Source organism: Meles meles, chromosome 19 (genome assembly GCF_922984935.1).
Source record: "Meles meles chromosome 19, mMelMel3.1 paternal haplotype, whole genome shotgun sequence".
Lineage (NCBI taxonomy): Eukaryota > Metazoa > Chordata > Mammalia > Carnivora > Mustelidae > Meles > Meles meles.
The window spans coordinates 58,104,446-58,126,111 of NC_060084.1; the positions used below are offsets into that span (position 1 = coordinate 58,104,446).

At 46.0% G+C, this 21,666-nt stretch overlaps 1 protein-coding gene across 1 annotated transcript; it reads left to right on the forward strand.

Annotated features, from left to right (window-relative positions):
- Positions 1-4,044: 4,044 nt before the first annotated feature.
- LOC123930635 (zinc finger protein 135-like) lies at positions 4,045-10,485 on the forward strand. The gene is made up of 4 exons (XM_045986828.1): positions 4,045-4,051; positions 5,588-5,667; positions 9,915-10,026; positions 10,082-10,485. The coding sequence occupies exons 1-4, from the start codon at positions 4,045-4,047 to the stop codon at positions 10,483-10,485; spliced, it is 603 nt and encodes a 200-aa protein (XP_045842784.1).
- Positions 10,486-21,666: the final 11,181 nt, after the last annotated feature.

Genomic DNA, 21,666 nt, shown 5'->3' on the forward strand with positions numbered 1-21,666 from the left:
GTTACACACGTCACTTCTGCTAATACCGCATTGGCTAGTGCTTAGTCACACGGCCATGCTGACCCACAAAGGAGGCTGGGAAATGTTGTCTCCAGCTGGGTTGCCATGCACCAAGATAAAACTCTAGAAAGAAGGAAAGAACAGTTCCTATTTTTTTTAATTTTTTAAATTTATTTTTATTTTTTGAGAATAGTTCCTATTTTTTAATCATTCCTCCACATCCACTCTTTTTTTTTTCCATTTTATTTATTTTTTCAGCGTAACAGTATTCATTCTTTTTGCACAACACCCAGTGCTCCATGCAAAACGTGCCCTCCCCATTACCCACCACCTGTTCCCCCAATCTCCCACCCTTGACCCTTCAAAACCCTCAGGTTGCCCCAACCTCCCACCCCTGACCCTTCAAAACCCTCAGGTTGTTTTTCAGAGTCCATAGTCTCTTATGGTTCGCCTCCCCTCCCCAATGTCCATAGCCCGCTCCCCCTCTCCCAATCCCACCTCCCCCCAGGAACCCCCAGTTTGTTTTGTGAGATTAAGAGTCATTTATGGTTTGTCTCCCTCCCAATCCCATCTTGTTTCATTTATTCTTCTCCTATCCCCCTACCCCCCCATGTTGCTTCTCCATGTCCTCATATCAGGGAGATCATATGATAGTTGTCTTTCTCCGATTGACTTATTTCACTAAGCCTGATACGCTCTAGTTCCATCCACGTCGTCGCAAATGGCAAGATTTCATTTCTTTTGATGGCTGCATAGTATTCCATTGTGTATATATACCACATCTTCTTTATCCATTCATCTGTTGATGGACATCTAGGTTCTTTCCATAGTCTGGCTATTGTAGACATTGCTGCTATAAACATTCGGGTACACGTGCCCCTTCGGATCACTACGTTTGTATCTTTAGGGTAAATACCCAGTAGTGCAATTGCTGGGTCATAGGGTAGTTCTATTTTCAACATTTTGAGGAACCTCCATGTTGTTTTCCAGAGTGGTTGCACCAGCTTGCATTCCCACCAACAGTGGAGGAGGGTTCCCCTTTCTCCACATCCTCTCCAGCATCTGTCATTTCCTGACTTGTTAATTTTAGCCATTCTGACTGGTGTGAGGTGATATCTCATTGTGGTTTTGATTTGTATTTCCCTGATGCCGAGTGACGTGGAGCACTTTTTCATGTGTCTGTTGGCCATCTGGATGTCTTCTTTGCAGAAATGTCTGTTCATGTCCTCTGCCCATTTCTTGATTGGATTGTTTGTTCTTTGGGTGTTGAGTTTGCTAAGTTCCTTATAGATTTTGGATATTAGCCCTTTATCTGATATGTCGTTTGCAGAGCACATCCACTCTTTTGATGAGCGACCATCTATCTTTTTATTCCATCCTATCATCGTGCTTCCAATTCCTCTTTTGTTCCCAGACCATCTTTACTAGTCACTTTTATATGCACTATCTCTAACATTTGAAACACTTCTGTGACGTGGTTGTAATTCTCTTCATTTTGCAGATAAGGAGAATAAAATTCAGATAGATGAGGCAATTTACCCAAAGTTAAGAGGGTGGGGAAAGGATCGATATTTTTACTCCAGAAGCACTCAGGGTTCTATTTTTGAATGATAGAAATTAGGCTGTATTTCTCTTTGACTTTAAAAACCTTGGGACACCTGGGTGGTGCAGTCAATTACTTAATTGACTGCATGAGATCGTGAAATCAAACCCCGCATGAGGCTTCATGCTGGGCATGGAGCCTGCTTAAGATTCTTTCTCCTTCTCCCTCCGCCCCCACCTCTCGAAAAGTAAATTAATAAATCTTAAAAAAAAAAACAAGCAACCTTACTTTATTAAGACGTTTTGTGGGGAGGTTTTAGGAAACCGTTGCTGTGCTACCAACATATCCTTGAGGACACCAGCCTCTTGATCAAATGCATAACCCTTGGGAGAGACATAAATTGTCCAAAACGAGGAAAGGAGCCTCCACAACGCTCCCATCCAAAGCAGGTCACCTCCTGGTCACTCTCAATGCCCTCGTTTGCATTTCTCGCTGCCGTAATTACCTAGATTATTCAGTTTGTTTGTTCTGCCTCAAATCCCCACCCCCCTTCCAGATAGAAGCTCCATGAGAGTGGCGCTGCCTTCTGCCTGCTTCGGCCCCGGTGCGCAGCATACTGTCTGGCGTGCACTGGGCGTCCATATGTATTTCTCTGAATAAACAAATGTGACGCAGGACAACAAAACACAAGAGCCGGAGTGGCTGTGGCGTTAGCTGGAGTCAGAGGGCGGGGCCTTCTGAGCACTTAATGGCTTCTTAGCCCCTTCCCCACACTCACTTGTGCCACACCTGCGTGCCTCTTTGGGCTCCAAAAACCCAGCTCAAACAACCCTCCCCTAATCAGATTAGTAAGTGCAGCTGAATCCAAACCACCGCTGATTGGAAGACAGACTCCGCTAAGAACGAAAAAGACACCGCCAATCAACGATGACACCTTCTCAGTGAAACACACGAGAGCGTGCCGCTCAGCCTTCAGATCACAGCTCAAAAACCACTTCCTGATCACCCCTCCTGGCTCAACCTAAGTCATTTTCCTTCTATGCTCTCAGAACTCCCATTTCTCCAGAATACACACCGCAGTTTCAATAAATTGTTTAGCTGTTTACAGATCTGTCCCCCACACACCAGAATGAAAGCTGAATGTGTTCGTTTCCTATTATCCGATGGCCAGCTGGAAAGCCCGCTCTCTGGAGAAAAATACTGTAGCATTTGCCAACTGCCATGGCCTAAGTAATCTCACCACAGCTGATGTCAAACTAGGAGTCCGCAGCCTAACAACCGATCTGCATCATTTCTGAACATTTAAAGTGAACTCTTGTGCGACGTCCCAGCCTGCTCCAGCACGCAGCCGTCCCAGGACCAAAACTCAAAAAATAGTTGGTTAGTGTGTGAATACACTGATGTAAAACCACGATGAGTAAATGCAGCAAGGACTTCAAACCTCACACACGTGCAGGCATCTTTCTGTCCTCCTCCACGCCTGCGTATTCCCAGGTTCCACCCCATCCGGTGGCACTCAGGGCAGAAACCCGGGAGGCATTTTGGCTTCTCTCTTACCCCCTCCTCTTCCCATTGCACCCCACATCCAGAATGTCCCCCAGGGCAGGTTTAAACCCACGCACGTCACATCATGCCCACGGCCACCACCCTCACCCTCACGGCACACTATCATCTCTGCCTGGACCACTGCAACAGCCTCCTCTCCTCTCTCCCTGCCTTCACTCTTGGCTTTCCAAACTCATCCTCCACCCAGCAGCTCCTGTGAACACATAAATCGGGCTGCACCATTCCCCTGTTGCGGCCCTTCAGTGCCCGTCCACTGCCTGGGGCTCTCCGGTCTCCTCCCCTGCACCCGCCCCTGTATCTTTCACCCCGAGCTATGCGGCCGTTACCTCGGTTCTTCAAACACATCAACCTTCATCCTGTCTCAGGGCCTTTGCACGGGTTCCTTCTTCAGCCTGGAATGCCCTTGCCGGGCTGGAGCGTGGCTGCTGCTGCCCGCGCTTGAAACGCGCTTCAAATGTCATCTCCTGGAAGATGCAGAGACGCTCCCAAGTCACCTCTTTGGGCAGTATCGTCCTTTCCCCTCTTACTGCCTTTGGGTGCCTCATCACTTGTGGGGTATTACTCCCCACTTCGGAGACAGGGCGTATCCGCTCTATGGGGCTAGTTCCTGTTTCTCAGACTAGGGCTTTCACTTGGGAGACAGAGAGTGTCCGTTCTGTGGAGCTGGTTCCTCCTTCTCACAGGAGGAGAGTTGAACCCAGGAAGGATGGAGCCCCCCCCGCCACGGGGACGCACGCTGGCGCGCCGGTCTCTGCAACACAACTCCCAGAGTGCAGCTGCGCCGCGTGTGGGCGCCAGCTCAACCAAGGTGTGGAGTGCGCGTGCACGCGTTATCCGCGCGACGAGGGAGCGAGTGTAGGTCTGTGCGTGTGTCCCTTGCTGAGTGTGACTTTGTGATCCGTGACTCGGTGAGAGTGTGTGTGTGTGACGAGGGCATGCCGGGTGCGTCTGATGTGGTGAGGCGTCTCTGCGGGTTGCTGGGGTGAGCTCCGGGGCCGGTGAACGGAGTGTGCGGAGGCGTGTGTGCACGTGCAAGCGCGGGGCGTTGCCGAGGAAGATTTGCTGTCAGAGTTCAGGTGGGATTTCGTGAGTGTCTGAAGTCGCCTCTCAAGGGGTGTGTGTGTGGTGTTGTCTGGGAGTGTCGGCGGCTGCCTGAGGCTGGCTGTGCCTGTTGAGTGTTGAAGGGCCTGGTGTGTGAGTGTGAGTTTGTCCTCGTCCGAGGGTCTATGTGACCAAATGCAGACCTGTGTGTCACGAGGGTCGATGGTAGTTTGTCATTTTATGGGATCGTATGTGACTGAGTGGGGGCGTTAGAGCGACGGGGAGCCCAGTCTGGTGTGACTCTCATGGCTCTGGTAATGGAGTTTGGCTTCTGTCTGTGCTTTTGTGCGGGAGGGGCTGACGTGGAGGGCGAGTTTGTATGGCTGTTGTGGTTCGTGTCCCTGTGCCATGCCGATGTCCCTGTGGGAGCGGCTTCCAGGCACTTGCCTGAGGAAGTGAACAATGTGCGTCTGGTTGTGTTTGTGTGCAAGTGTAACAAGTGTCCCCAAACCAGGGGGCCACACTGTGCTGAGTCCACGTGGCTGCGTTCATCTGTAAGTGTCGTTGTCCCTTGTGCATGAGATTTCTTGGGGATGCCTGTGGAATTTTGTTCCCGGATGGTGTGGCTTGTGATGGAACTTGCATTCTCCGGGGGAACACCGTGAAATAGTCTCCCGGGAACACCGTGAAATAGCGCTGGTCACTGAGAAATGCTCGGGAGGAGACACTAGAGGGCGGAGGGCGGAGGGACCTATGGGCTGGGGTGGCTCACTGAGTTTGGGTGGTAGAAAACACCCTCTGAGGACGAGGTCCAGGCTCAGCCCTGCACGGTGAGACTGACCTGCAGGAGATGTGAGAGGAAAAGGGTTGTTGGCAGAGGGAGGGGCGAGGACAGAGGCGCTAAAGCAGGAATGAGCCTGGGATCCTGGAGGAACAGCGGGACAGCGAGGGCGTGAGCAGATGAGGGCCACCACTGGTCCACACGGGTTACAAGGCCAGACCTGATGTCAAGAGGTGGGGACGGACACCACACTTAAGGTGACAGGTCACCTCAGAGGCACATGGCCAAGGGTATATCTACAGGGAGCATGAAGGACTGGGGGCACTAATACCATCCGCCACAGTAACGCTGTCCCCGTGTCCTACAGGTAGATACCATTCTTATCCCCATTTCTCAAATAAGGAAACTGAGTCTCAGAGAGAGGTCCTGGAACTTGTCCAAGGTCATACAGTTAGTGGGTCATAGGTGAGATTCAAGCCCACGTACCTTGTTTCCAGAGTTTGAGTTCTCAGCTTAGATCGGGCTGCAGGAAACAGTGCCACTTAACGCATTCCTCCAGCTCCAACAAGGGATGTGGTCCTTTTGGTCCCGGAGGAGGGGCTGGTGTGACGGCCCAGTGGGGCCTCCTCTCTCACCGCTCTTTCCTCCTCCCCCAGCTCGGATCTCAGGCCCCCACCAGGAGAGGTTCTTTGCAGAGGAGGGCATGGCTCCCGGGCTGGTGACTGCGAGGCCCCAGGTAAGTCGGTCTTCGCTGGTCTCCCCTGGGAGGCCACTGGGTTCTGAAAGGCAGGACGTCGCTCCCGGTTGGGTGTGGAGCACCCAGTGCGGTAGTGGTGGCGGTGGGTGTGCTTCCCGTGTTAGTCGGCGGATATCCGCGGGCCTCCCGTGTTTGGGGCACCCTGTAGGCACCGGGATGCAGTCCTTTTGAGACTAACGAGGTCTCTGCTTGGGTGGAGACCAGGAACGATGTGGGGGACACTCAGCAAAGACACCAGCCTGGTCATTCAGGGGTGGTAGGCGCTGCGGGAGACCCATGAGTGCACCAGGCAGGGTCAGAGGTAGCAACACCAGGTCGGTGTTCCTGACAACTGCTAGCTGGGCTGAGGTGGGGGCGCTCCCTTTGGATACAAGATTTCTAGTTTGCTGCAGTCCCCAGCAACTGAATCCTGTGTCAGCAGAGAATTACTTCCCTCAGGAAAGGGAGAAACGGAAGCAGGATGAAGAAGGGCCATGCGTTTCAAGAAAACTGTAAGCATTCGGGCAGCCTACTTCATTCATTCCCATTATCTTGCTAGCCCCCCGTAGGCAATTGAGTTTGAGATCCCAGAGCTGGGGAGTCACAGTGCGAAACTGAGCCCATCTACAGGGGCGACTGTGACCAGGCTCCAGCCTGTTGTCACTGCAGGAATCCAGGCTTTGCAATGTAAAAGCTTCCTGCTTTTTAAGACTGATATTTGGATTTTTGTACGAATATCCATGTTTTAAATTATCGGCAGTGCCAGTAAAATATTGGCACCTTCCAATAGCCACACAGCACAGACCTCTTCACTTCCCTCGGGTCTTTGTCCAGAGTCACTGCCCTGTAAAGTCTCTCCTGACCACTCTAGCTGGTACCTAATGTCCCATCACTCTCGTCCCTGCCTGCCTGTTTTTCTCTGTAGCACTTAGCACTATCTGACATGCTGTTTGGCTGGTTTATTGTCTAAGCCTGACTGGAATGTGGGACTCAGCAGGGCAGGGTTTTGGTCTGTATCCCCAGTGCCTAGAAAGGTGCCCGGCAGTAGTTGACCTCAGTAAATCTTTGTCACACTGAATGCATTGCAGGTCCCCTCTAGAGCCCCACGGGAATCAGACTTCAGCAGTCTGTGGGCTCTTCTAGCTCTTGGTTCTAGCTCTTGGACCACCACATGCAACCTCTGCCACGCTCTGGTGAGTCCTGAGCCCAGCCCGACCCACTCTTTTCTTGTTTGACTCCCCTCCCGACCCCAGGCCCCCTTTCCCTATGGCCACGTGAAGGGCTAGTCATGCTGTGGCCTTGTCATTCCAGGAGCTAATCGCATTCCACGATGTGGTGGTAAACTTCTCCCAGGAAGAGTGGGGGCAGCTGAGTCCTGGCCAGAAGGTGTGTCCTGGGACGTCATGCTGGAGAACTACAGGAACCTGGTCTCACTGGGTAAGGACAGTGACTTATCAGTGAACTCAGACCCCATCTCACTGCATAGAAGCCAAGGGGCATCAGGAATGTCAGCACTGTGTTGGGTTGGGCTCAGCCATTCAGTGCCCCTGAGGGTCCTCCCACACTCCTTCCCCTGAAGTGTCCACCTCTCTGTATGAACATAATGGAAGAGTTAAGGGTAACTCAGACTTCAGGCATGGCTGGATCCAGGAGCTCAAGTGTTACTTCCTGGCCTTAGTCTCTTTGGTCCTCTATAGGCTCCCACTCTGTGTTTCTCAGTTCTGTTTCTTCCTCTCTTGGTTCCACTCCTGGGCTGGCCCTTTCCATTTCTGGCAGCAGTGGGTTCAGTGACACGCAAGTCCCAGCAGGGCAGAAGGCTTTCTTTCCCAGAAGTTCTAACGGAAGTTGCAGGCCCTAGTGCCATCAAACCATATCTGTTCTCTTTCTTAAGCCAGCTGGAGGCCAGGGGACCAAGCTTTTTAATTGGCCATAATTGGGTTAGCCATTATTGGTAGCTGACTCCTGCTGAACACTCAGTATATGCCAGTGTTCGGCTGGGATGTGTGTGTGGGTGGGGGAGAGCCCAGAGGAGGGTCAACAAGGGCCCGGTCAGCGGGATCCCATTGAAGGGTGCCCACAGAGAATGTGCTGTCGACATCTCAGTCCAGTTTAAAGCCTGTTTCTGCCTCTGCCTCCACCCTGCTCTGCGTTCTTTCCGCCTCTGTCTTGCTCAGTCCCTGTGATGGAACGGACTGCCCCACGTCTGTGTGCCTCAGACTTGTTTCTCCCACAACTCTGGTAAAAGGTACATTTTACATCGCAGCCCACTGCACATGCTGTATATCCATCAGATATAAATGAAATAAAAATTGTATAAAGTGGGGCACCTGGGTGGCTCAGTGGGTTAAGCCTCTGCCTTCTGCTCAGGTCATGATCTCAGGGTCCTGGGATCGAGCCCCACATTGGGCTCTCTGCTTGGCAAGGAGCCTGCTTCCTCCTTTCTCTCTCTCTGCCGGCCTCTCTGCCTACTTGTGATCTCTCTCTGTCAAATAAATAAATAAAATCTTTAAAAATAAATAAATAAATAATTAAAAAATAAATTGGATGAAGTGATACTTGTCCTTACTATACACAATGCAGTTACTCCATTCTGTCCCGTTGTTTAAAACTTCTAGTCACAACCTACTAAAGCCATGGTCTCAACCCGGAGCGGTTTTGCCCTGAGGGGACTTGTAGCAGTGTCTGAAGACTCTTTGGTCATCCCAGCTGAGAGGGCGCTGTGGTGCAGAGGGGAAGTGGCCAGGCATGCTGCCTGCCATCCTGCAATACCCAGGACAGTCCCCACAAGAGAACTGCCTGGCCCAAAATGTCACTGGTGCCAAGGTAGGGAACCTGACTTAGTCCCATGACTCACTGAAGAACAGCAACGGCCTAAAATTGAGTGTGCATGTGCCCCAGCTACGGAGACCAGGCTGCGAGGTAGTGAGGGCTCACTCCAGCCCACGTGGGCTTCTGAGGTCCCAGTGTCCTGGTCTGCCCTTTCCAGGTTCTCATCTTCCCAGATGAGCTGGATTCATCTTTGACATGTTTCTTTCCTCTGTCGGTCAACTCTGCTTTCCCCGATTTTAAAATCTGTGCATGCTTCCCCCTTAACCCAGCCTGGCTCCAGGTGTCAAGCCTCGTTAGAGAGCTGATACATCACTCAGAATTCTCCAGAAAAACAGAACCAATAAACTATATATATTGAGGGATTTACTTTAAGGAATGACTCACACATTTGTGGGGCAGTGTATACACAGTGTGTGGGGCTGCCCAGCAGGCTGGAAACAAGCAGGAGCTGATGCTGCTGTCTTAAGGCAAATTTCCTTCTCTATGAAACCTGTTTTTGCCCTGCCGGCCTTCAACTGATTGGGTGAAGCCCACCTACATGATCATAGATAATTTCCTTTTCCTGAAGTGATTGTAAATGCTAACCAACATGGGGCATCTGGGTGGCTCAGTCATTAGGCATCTGCCTTCGGCTCAGGTCATGATCCCAGGGTGCTGGGATCGAGCTCCACATTGGGCTCCCTGCTCGGCAGAGAGCCTGCTTCTCCGTCTCCCACTCCCCTTACTTGTGTTCCCTCTCTGTCTCTCTCTGTCAAATAAATAAATAAAATGTTTTTTAAAAATGCTAACCAACACTTGGATTTCTATTTGATTGAGATCGCTGAGGGCTAGAGCGTGGTCGGGCTGACAAGTAAGACTGATAGTCACGATGGGTAACGGAGTAGCCATCTGATTTTCAGTGCTCTTACAGGAATTTGCAGTTTTGAAAACTTTATTTCAGACTGGGGCACTGGGCCTGACAACAGGATACCTTCAAAGCATAACATTTCTGAAGAGTCACCCCAAAGAAAGGACTTCGGGACATGAACTTCATAAAGGCCTGCAGAGAGAACAGCCCCTCCGAGAGGCCAGTCCTGGTCCTCTGTGAAGCTGCTCAGAGAAGAAAGGCTATGGATGTCCTGAATGTGCGAGAGCCTTCAGCTCCAAGTCCTTCCTTACTCAGCACTGGCGGATCCACACAGGGGAGAGACCCTGTGAATGCAGTGAGTGTACGAGGGCCTTAAGCCAGACGGCAAACCTTACTCAGCATCAAAGAATTCATTCTGGAAAGAAAGCATACAAGTGTTCAGACTGACGAAGCTTTCGGCCGGAGCTCCTCCCTCCGGGAGCACCAGATCACCCACGGTGGCAGGAAGCCATTTCTCTGTAACGAAAGTGGGAAAGGCTTCAGCAAACACTCGGCCCTCCTCTCCCATCAGAGGATTCACACTGGCCAGAAACCCTATCAGTGCAGTGAGTGTGGGAAGGCCTTTAGTGATCAGTCATTCTTCAGCCAGCACGGAGGATCCACAGTGGGGAGAAACCTTACGGGTGCAGTGAATGTGGAAAGGCCTTTAGCTGGGCCTCATCCCTTAATCTCCACCAGAGAACCCCTATACAGGTGAGAACCCCTATAAGTGTCCCAACTGCAGGAAACCCTTCCGGTACAGGTCCTCCCTCATCGAGCACCGGAAAGCCCACACAGGAGAGAAACCCTACAAATGCAGTGACTGTGAGAAGACTTTCCGCTACAGCTCCTCCCTCAGCCTCCCTCAGAGAACTCACACTGGGGAGAGTCCCTACATGTGTAAGCAGTGCGGGGACACCTTCAGGTACTGCTCCTCCCTGACCAAGCACCAGTGGACCCACAGCATCAAGACACGCCACGAGTGTAAGGAATGTCTAAAAGCCTTTAGTTATGATTCATCCCTTAAAGTACATCAGAGGATCCATACCAGGGAGAAATCCTATGCATACAGTGAGGGCGAGGAAGCCCTTTGTGGCAAATGACTTCCAGCGGTTCTTAATAAAACATACTATGCACATGGAACCTTCAGGTTTCTTTCACCCCAGGAGGTCTGAGACATCATGTATATTAGTCATGGGGATATGCCTCAGGGGTTCCCAAAACCACACCTCAGTAAGAGGACACAAAGGACTGTGCATATAGTCATACTTATGGCTAAGAGTTATAGCAAAAGGATAGAAAGCAAAACCAGCCAAGAGGCGCATGGGGTGAGGTCTGGAGGAAGCCAGGCACAAGCTTTCAGGATTCCTCTCCAAGCAGAGTCACACAGGACACATTTAGTTCCTCGAGCATTAAGCTATTTTCTGACCTCAGGATCTTTGCTCATGCTGTTTCCTCTGCCCAGAACCCTCTCCTCCCTAATGTTCCTTGGCTGCCTTCTCATAAGTTCACCTCTTCAGAAAGCTTTTCCTGGACCACCCAGTCTAAAACTAGCCCTCCCCACTGGCACTCTCTCTGCCTATTTACCATCTTTTTCTTCGTAGCACATACCACCTTGTTTTTTGTGTTTTTTTTTGTTTTTTTTATATTTATTTTTATTTGTTTATTTACAGCATAACAGTGTTCATTGTTTTTGCACCACACCCAGTGCTCCATGCAGTACGTGCCCTCCCTATTACCCACCACCTGGTTCCTCAACCTCCCACCCCCCCCACCCCCCTGCCGCCCCTTCATAACCCTCTGGTTGTTTTTCAGAGTCCATAGTCTCTCATGGTTCATCTCCCCTTCCAGTTTCCCTCAACTCCCTCTCCTCTCCATCTCCCCATGTCCTCCATGTTATTTGTTATGCTCCACAAATAAGTGAAACCATATGATACTTGACTCTCTCTGCTTGACTTATTTCGCTCAGCATAATCTCTTCCAGTCCCGTCCATGTTGCTACAAAAGTTGGGTATTCGTCCTTTCTGATGGAGGCATAATACTCCATTGTGTACATATACATACCACCTTGTTTTGCTTATTATCTTTTTCTTTATTGTACGCTGAAGTTCGAGAAATACTGGTTCGGGACAAGGTTGAAAAGCTCATATGCCTGTGGGGGTCAAGAACTTCACGCAGATGCGTGAATGCCTTTAGGTCGAACTCCCCTCCAGTTCTGCCGCAGGCCCCGTGTTACATTTGCACAAAATGCCTGGTCCCTGTTTTCTCAGCCCTTGCCTTAAGCCAGTGTTTTTGGAACTTCAGCTTTCAACAGATTCCTTGGAGGGCTTGTTAAAACAGGGTGCTAGGCCCCATTCCCAGAATCTCCTGTTCAGCAGGTCTGGGAGGGAGCCTCAGAATTTCTAAGATGTTCCTAGATACATTCGCTTCCTGGGACTGCTTTAACGAATTGCCACAAACCTGGTGGCTGAAAACAAGATGTCAGCAGGGCCGTAATCTGGAGCCTCTAGGGAACAGTCCTTCCTGGCCTCTTCAGCTGCTGGTGTTCTTGTTTTGTGGCTGAATCATTCTAGTCTTAAAATCTTGCATGTGTGTGTGAGAGAGAGAGAGATCTCATTCTGCTTGCTTATAAGGATATGTTAGTGGCATTTAGGGCCAACCCAGATAATCTCTTCATCTCAGACTCCTTGATCACATCTGAAAAGCCCCCTTTTCCAAATAAGGCAACATTGAAAAGTTCCAGGGATTAGGACCTGATCTCTGTGGGCCATCACTAGTCTAGCACACCAGGTAACAGGATGCTGCAGCTCCAGGGACCACACACTGAGAAACACTGCCTTTAAACCATGGGCTAGGTAATAGCATGGCTTGGGACTCACTTAGGCCTTACCTGGAGTCAGTTATGATACCACCAGTTTCTGCCTGTGTGCTCTTGGGCAAATGACTGCCCCTCCCAGTCTATCCATTCTAAATCCCTACCTAGTCAGCAGATCTGGCCCATAGTGATTCAGATGCCTCAAAATAGGACCGATGGACCAGACATAGCCCACAAGTGTTTTATGGTCCTGAGTGGATTTTTTTAATTAGTTGCTTTGATTAAAATATTGGGAGATATCACATAAAAACCGAGCATTCCAGCATCTCTTGAAAAATCAAAGATCATGTGACAAAGGTGCTTTGCGGAGGATTATCCTCCTTCCTCTTCATGACTTCCCCCATCCTGCCCACCTGGTTCCCTCACATACGCCTCATCGGGTTGATTCTCGCAGCCCAGCTCCCTTCTCTTTATTCCAAGCCTAACATTTTACCTGAGAGGCTGAAGTGGGCCACGTGCCAGGCAGTGGCTCCTCCACGTCTTTCCTCCTTCAAGATCCCACCTGTAGGAGACCTGATGGCCCGGGCATCAGCACTGAACCCAGAGCTTCCCAACTGGAAGTATGAGCAGGAGGAGAGATTTGAAGCTAATGTGGCAGCATGGCTGACACACTGAGGTCATATTCATAAGTATGTGTGTGGGTACACATACACATACACACACACACACACACACACACACTGCTAGCCTTCTCGGATTTCCTGGAGAAAGGGTCTCGGCTTACATCAACATTTCAGGAGCATCTGTGGCCTCCAACTGCTTGTGGAACTCTGGTTTGGTTGGCTGGGGTGCATGCAGCGGGGCAACACTGAAGTGACTCCATTCCTGGGACACTGGCTTTTTTAAATGAGAACCCTAACAAAAAAGAAAAACCACACACAAGGAAACCCCCACTGCAACAGTATGTAGGAATGACTAAGGAAAACTTGTACAGTATGTAGGAATGACTAAGGAAAACTTGTACGTGATGAGAACTATAAACTGCGATTGAATGGACAGTATGTTCCAGGAGGCTAAGATTAAAAGGTAACAATTTTTTTTCCTCTAGTGTACTTACGAATTCATGTACTTATAAATTCATCAAGACTTTTAAATTGATAAACATAAATTTTCATCCAGAAGAATACAGTTATGTATTTTTCATACCAATATGCATATATAAAAATAGACTTTTTAAAGGTATGATAGAAAACCCAAATATAAGGCTATAAAAATTAAGAAGAACATAGATCAAAAATAAAATAGGGCAACAAGTCAATGAAACAGTGTAGATGGTCCAGATAATAGATCCTACACTATACAATAATGTATTATGACTATGAGTCATTTGCTAATAATTGAGGTTGGAGCAATTAAGAATGGGTAATTTTGATTACTTCACACAATATGTCAAAGTCAATTCAAGAGTAGTTAAAACAGATTTGAAAATAAAATAATTAAACACTGTTTAGAGAAGTTTAGATTTTGTAGTCTTGGAACACAGGACTGAACTGTATAAAAATATTTATTAGATAAAGAGATTATTTAAATTGATAGAAAGGTATTAAAGCCACAAAGATCATGCAAAGACGGGAAAAATATAATTGCTTAACAAACTTAGAGGGAAATGTTCAACCTCCTTAAGAACGAAATAAATGCATTTAAAATTAGATGCCCTTTCCCCTATTAAATCAACAAATGAGAAAAATGCTGTTAATACATAATGCCAACAGGATGTGTGGAAAATACACTATCACGTTAGAGGCAGCAGTGCAAACTGGTATAATGTTTTCAAGGGAGCCTGGACGTATGTACTGAGAACCTTACAATGATCATTCCCATCCCGACCCACTGATTCACCTTTGGCAAAACCTGAGGGAAAGAATCCTAAATCTGGAAAAACATTTAAGCACCACATTGTTCACTGCAATATCATTTACAACTATGAGAAATCAGAAGTAAGTCAAACATTCAAACGGCAGAGGAGGGCCCCACGTGGAAAGCTGTGGCGCAGCTGCTAATGAGGTGCCAACGGACAAGGAAGTGAGACAGCAGGGCGCAGGGCTCAGACGGGCGGGGGATAGGATCTGCACTGTTGCACACACAGAGTGATCACAGCTCTGTGAAAACTAAGCATGTTGTAGTAAGTGATACAGTCACATGGGTAGAAAAGTGAAAAGGCAGAGGTACTGTGAAAACTAGACCTTTCCCCACTACTCCCCAGAGACAGCCACTTTCATGAATCTAGTAATTATTTTTAAATTATAAGAAAATGGTGTTCATGGTATATGGGACATTGTGGGGGCAAAAGGAATAGAGTTTTATCTTTCTAAAAATAGGAGTTTTCTTTAATGAGCCAAGTATTACTTTAAAATGAAAAACATTCAGCCATCAGAAGTGCCTACTTTAAAAACTAAAGGAAGAGCCCAGATGTCCATCCATAGGTAATGGATAAAGAAGCTGTGGTGTATATATACAGTGGAATGTTGCTCAGCCATCAAAAAGAATGAACTCTTGCCACTTGAAACAACATAGATAAAACCAGAGGGTATTATGCTAAGTGAAACAAGTCTGCCAGAGAAAGACACATACCATAAGATTTCGCTCCTGTGGAATTTAAGAAACAAAAAGATGACAAAGGGGAAGGGAAGGAAAAATTAAGATAAACATAGAGAGGGAGGCAAACTATAAGAGACTCCTAACCATAGGAAAGAAACAGGTTGCTGGAGGGGAAGTGCGTCAGGGGCTGGCGTAGCTGGGGGGACAGGCATTAAGGAGGCATTTGATGGAATGAGCACTGAGTGTTACATGCAACCGATGAATCACTAAATTCTGCCTGAAACTAACAATGTACTATATATTAACTAAATTGAATTTAAATTAAAAAAATTTTTTTAAAAAGAACATGATTTCAGGCAAATCAACAAGAAAAGACATGAAGACATGAAGCTAAAAAGGCAAAGTATCTTTATTGTTCACAAAGAAATTTAAAAGCATATGTGGAAAATCCATTAGTAAGCAAAGAATCACTTTTTTGGTTTATCAATTAGGCAAACTTTTTTGTTGGTTTGTTTTAAGTGAGTTACCCACCCATTGCTGGTAAAGTTGTTCACATGCTTATTTATATCAGGCATGGCAAAGACATTTCTTCGCATGCACAAACTTTGCAGTTTGTTTTGTCTGCCCGGAGTGCCATGTTGTGGAAGATTCTTCCAGTGCAGCAGACCCACAGAATATAACTGAGCAGCGACACTTGTTGTGACTCAGGAGGGAGGACGGTTTGTCACCTGTTTCACACCGCTGGACCTCCCTTTGCTACAAAAGGCATGGCCCCTCCAGAAGGCAATTTATCAGGATGTTTCAAAAGCCATAAAAATATTTATACCACATCTCATCTAATAATACCACTTTTTGGAAATCCATCCTAAAAAAAACTAAAAATACAACGCTTTATGCTCTGTTAATCAAACCTTTTTATAACTAGTCATTTAAGAATGTGATTATGAAATGAGAAAAAGAGAACTTCAAATCTGCAACATATATATGAGAAGCGGTTACACACAGAAAAACTTAATTGTACAGAGAATACTAAAGTATGAAACAACCTGGTTTACAATTCTATAGTTTGCTATCACTAAGGAAGTCTGAAAAGTAAATGAAAAATACATGGAAACAAAATATTCTATCCTAGCAGCTCCGGGTAACAGACGGCCTACTCTGTACCAGACACTGTTAGGCTCTTCTATGCAGATGAGCTCCAGGCCTTCGGACAGTTCGGAGGAAGCACTGCTCTCCCGTATCCAGAGGAAACAAAGTTTAACCAATCAGGTTCCAAGAAGGGTGGCTCAGAAGCCCACACTCTCCCTTCTCTGCCAAGAGCTCTTCTACCTGTAAACATAACCACATCCCTGGGCTTGTACATGTTGAGATTCTGGGACTATTAGGAAATATATTAGCCTTCTTCACGCTCCAAAATTTTCCTAATATGCTTACTATTATTTGCTTAGTGAGAGAAGTAAACCCTATAAAACTATGTTAGAATTAGGGTTCTAACAAACTTTGCCCGTGACTCTTTCTAGGTCTGCCTTCAGTCCTGTTATTAGATGGGTTCATAGAACAAATTCTTCAAGGAGAAAAGTGGGAGAGAGCTGAATAGTTTAGAGGAAAAAAAAAATCAAAACTTTTGGACTTTGCTGGGATGCGGCCAGGAAGGTTTCTAAAATCTTTTAGATATACATACTTCTTGGCCCAGAAATTCTACTGCTGGGAATTTCCTCTTAGGAAACACGGCCATATGCAAAGATGTTAGAGTGAATTGACAAGGGAAATGCTAAGGCCTAAGAGGTAGCAGGGAAGTGTAATGATAGCAATAATGTACACATAAAAGATAAATCCAACGTCAGTTTACAACTTTAGAAGACTAGTGCTAGAAAATAAATCAGGCCACATCTATGTAACCAAGTACTAGGCAGTCCTGTAAAACAAAAGTTAGGGGCATAAATATGGATATGAAAAGATATTCATGATATATTAGAATAAAATTACACCCTTCAAAACAGTGCCAATGGTAAAATTCTATTTCATAAAAATATTTTTATATAAAAATCTATATAGATCTATGCATAGGAAAAATATCGGGACAATTTTAGCAGCAAGTGTATCTGGGAGACAGAAATACAAATAGTCAAAGAAAAACCTGTCATTTTCTAATCTTCAAAGAATATATATTACTTGCATAATCACAAAAAAATATTTAAAACATGAGTATTTCTAAATTTAAAAAAAAAATTAACCTGAATGAAAGAGCAGTGCCCTGTCAGAGGTTAGGAACTGGGTGGGAAAAGCAGGGAAGCAGCAAAGCATTATCCTTGGGAGCCCACAGGCTAGCAGCAAGCTTAAAGCCAAAATAACAGGCTGAGGTATGTAGCGTCTTGGAAGGTCAAGTGTGTAAAACACAGAGGCAGTGGTTTGTACGTCTTCCACATGTTCAAATAGTTCGGGGGTGACAGGCAGAGTCAACTATCCCATATTGTCACCGATTCCAGTTTTGGCATGAAAGAAACATCAGAACAAAATTGGTCAAGTCATGCTCCTTGATTTCCTCTAGTTAAGGCTCCCCAAGCAGTCTGAAGCCCTGGCCCAGAATTCTCAACAAATGGCCCACACCCAGGCTCCTCAAGGAGTTCCCACCACCTCTTAATTCAAGTGTCTGAGGAGCAGACTGGAGTGATGGAGGAATGTAGAGGAATCCGGAAGAGGTAATGCAGAAGGAACTAAAGCAGGTGGCCTATGTATAACCCAGAGATGGCAAACACTTTGAAACCTCATTGCCTCTCACTGGTGCAGTGACTTGGAGAATGACTTTAAAAGGCTGGGCCACTAGGAAAAGCCAACTCCAGATCATGCTGGCAAAGCACACAAATCTACCTAAAAGGTATTCTTGCCAAGGAAGTTGAAGATGAATCCAAGTCTCTAATACACTAACTTCCATTTACAGAAAATACAGAGAGGAATAAGCTTAAGGACACCACAGGAAGCAGACAGATTTAGAATGGGGACATCCCACAGGACAACTGGCACAGTTTCTTCCAGTATTATTTGCATAATCACACAAAACCTTAACAGAAAAAAGGGTGCTAGAATTATAGTCACAGGGCTGGGGAAAGAGAGAATGTGGAGTTACTGTTTAATGGGTACAGAGTTTTAGTTTTGCCAGATGATAAATTCCTGGGATCTGCTGAACAATAATGTGACTATAACTAATACCACTGAGCTGCAAACTTAAAAATGTTTGAGATGGCAAATATTATGTTATATGGGACTTTTTACCACGATGTAAATAAGGAGTTGTTTTTTTTTTTAAAGATTTTTTATTTATTTATCTGACAGAGAGAGCGATCACAAGTAGGCAGAGAGGCAGGCAGAGACAGAGGGGGAAGCAGGTCCCCCACTGACGAGAGAGCCCGATGTGGGGCTCGATCCCAGGACCCCGAGACCATGACCCGAGCCGAAGGCAGAGGCTTCAACCCACTGAGCCACCCAGGCGCCCCTAAATAAGGAGTTTTAAAAGTAAGTGCTTTCAAATTAAAAATTAAATCAGAATATAAGAGTACCCAAACTGTTAGATATATTAGGAATTGGGTGGGGAAAGGAGGGAGGTACATCCTTCATTATCCTTGGGGTCACACAAGGCCTTAAAAAATTAAGAGGAGACTGCTTTAGATTAAGACTCAAGAGAGAAGACAAATACAATTTGTAGATCATGTTTGAATCTGGATTTAAATGAGCTAACTGTAAAAAGACATCTTAGAGGCAATCAGGGAATCTGATTATGGCCTGGGCAAAACCCTTTGTTTGAGGTGGCTCAGTCAGTTAAGGATCTGCCTTCGGTTCAGGTCATGAGCCTGAGGTCCTGGGATGGAGCCCCACGTCAGGCTCCTTGCTTGGCAGAGAGCCTGCTTCTCCCTTTCTTTGCCTCTCCCCCGGCTTGTGCTCTCTCTCTCAATAAATAAATAAAATCTTTTAAAAAATAAATAAAGTAGATGTATTAAAGTTTAAAAAACAGAGAGAAGACATTTTAAAAAATGTAGTAAGTGAATCACAATCTGGGTAGAATGTAGATTTAGCAAAAATGGCAAAGGCATTAATGAAATGACTGAGATCTGTCTAAAGTAGACGGATGGCCCTGGGGAAAGAAGCAGATTTCACAAGATGGGAGGCAGAATCCATCAGAAAGTCATACAGGGTATTCCTGGAGGGGAAGAGAGAGGACTTAAGGAGGGTGTAGCAAGTTAGAAGCATTCAGGAAAGGATGGTATCTTGTTGAAAAGTCCCAGGAGCCAACCTGAAAGGATTCCCAATGGTCAAAGCTGGAAGAATATGAACAATAAAATAAGTAGTATTTAATTACAGTCCATAGAAAAAAATAAATATCCATGAATTCATACTGATATAAATAAATTACTGAATAAATAAACAGGGAGGGTAACTTACAGGAGAAATGTAATTACTAAATATAGAAAGAATGAGGGAAATAGAAATTCACCAATACCACAGAGTCACAATGGCTGTAGGCAAGATCCACCTCAAGATGCTAAAATTTAGTGGGTGAAAGTTTGAGGAGAAGCTGGATACAGATGGCCCCCAACTTATGATGGTTCAACTTATAATATTTTGACTTTACAATGACTTTACAAAAGCACCAAGCATTCAGCAGAAACTATACTTCAAATTTTGAATCTTCCCCCCCAGCTAATGATACACGGTACAATTCTCCCTCATGATGCTGGGCAGAGGCAGCGAGTGGCAGCGAGCCCCAGCTCCCTGCCAGACTTGCAGTCACAGGATAAACAACCAATACACTTAGAACCCTTCTGTACCCATGCGGTCATTCTGTTTTCCACTTTCAGTACAGTATTCGATAAATTACATGAGATATTCAATACCATTATACAACAGGCTTTGTGTTAGATAACTTCACCCAGCTGTAGGCCAGTATAAGTATTCTGAGCACTTTTAAGGTAGAAGATGCTAAGCTGTGATGTTCAGTAGCTGAGGCATACTAAATGCACTTCCAGCTTACGATATTTTCAATTGACAACAGGTTTCTCAGGATAAAGCCTCATCGTAAGGCAAGAAAGATCTATACTTACATAGTTTTAAAATCTCTCCTGTAAGATATTTATTAATTACAAGGAGAAATAAATAGTAACCTTAAAGAACAACCCCCCGGACAGCACTTTAGATCAAGACATCAAGACCAATCAACATCACCATCAGTAAGAGGCACTGACATCCTGCTCCTCTGCAGGAGTGGTGGCAGGCTCGGAAACCAACGTACAGTGGGGCTGAAGAGTAGACTGTTGTGGGAAAAGAGGGCCTGCCAATGGGGGCTATTTTGTCCAGAACTTTGGAAATGAAGAGAGGTTGTGTGGCTAACACTTGTTTGGCTCATCAGGTTCTGACCAGTCATGTTTGTTTTTAATTTCATGACTCTGGGCCACGCATCATAGATCAGCCTCAAAAAGGGCTGATGAGGAAAAGCAGGGGAGTGAATAACAGCAGTAAGACTCACCCTACCAGGCAAGGAATCAGGTTCTGGGGCTCCCAGTCCATGTGTCTCTGCATTTGGCCACCAGTCAAGGCAGGGATGGAGAGTTTTTAACATTATAGCAATATGGTACTCAAGAGATTTTTATGCAATTCAGGCTCATACATTTAAAGAGCGAAGTGTATTCTGCATAGAATTAGGATTTTAGGTGAAGTTGGCTGCGTTAATGATGCCACAGCCCAAGAAAGTTCTCAAACAGGATTTTTTTTTAAAGGAAGGAAAAAGGAGGCAAGAAACCCCAATCCCTCAAACCACCACAGAAAACTACCAAAAAATTCTCCTTGATCAGTAACCATTTCACAATGTACAAGAAGACTTACAAAAAAGTGTTTAGCAAAAATATGCTTCCCTGAGTTAGCCTCAAAAAGTCATCCACCGTCTTAAATCTCGAGAGGAGTGGCTCTCATACCTCACCCTCAGAAAGCTTTCTGAGCCTCTAACCCTGTAGGTGTCCTGCTCTGACTCCCCGGGAAACGGTGCTGGGCCTCCTGCAGAGAAAGCTGCTGAAGGCAGCAGAGCACCTTTCCTTCCCAGAGCAAGTGGCAGGAATAAAGAAAACCAGGGTTGAATATCAAGATAAGAAATAAATATCTCATGAAATCTCAAAATAGAACAAAACCTGGGTTCAGTTCCCACTTCATCACTTACAACCTAGGTCAGATCAACAGACAGATTGGGAGTTTCAAGTGTGTTTGCCTGTAAAAATTGAATATTCTCACTAGATACCTCACAGCATTCCTTAAAACATCAAATAAAATAATACACATGACAATTTTTTGTAAATGATGTGGTACGATGTGAATACGTTACCAATTATAATAGGCTTTGCGGATGAATCCGTATCAGGACCCCTTGAAAATCTTTCTAGCATGCTCTGTGTTGACACATCCCACATGGTGAAGATAAGATATGTAAACAATTCTAGAAAAACCTGAGAACAGACTGTCTGTCTGGAGTCCAACTGCCAGTCACAAATGTTTTGTTGGGGTGGTCAAGATGAAAGTTTCCCATTCCATGAATACCACCAAAGAAAGGCAAAATCTTTTAACTTCTTTCCTATGCAACAAAAATGTTCTTTATAAGGATTTTGACTACTGACACATGTGCTGAATCTTCTTTTGCAAAAAGATTGTGCTATACCCTTGCAACCATTCGTCATTTCTTTTTATCACATCATGATGAGTTTTCAAGTGACTAAGTTGTGAGGGCTGGTGGAATGTCTTCTCACATTCAGAGCACTCAGAGGGACTCTCTCCAGGATGGCGTCAAAGATGTCGAGAATGTTCTCTGACTGGAGGTTTTCAGGAATAACTGCACTCA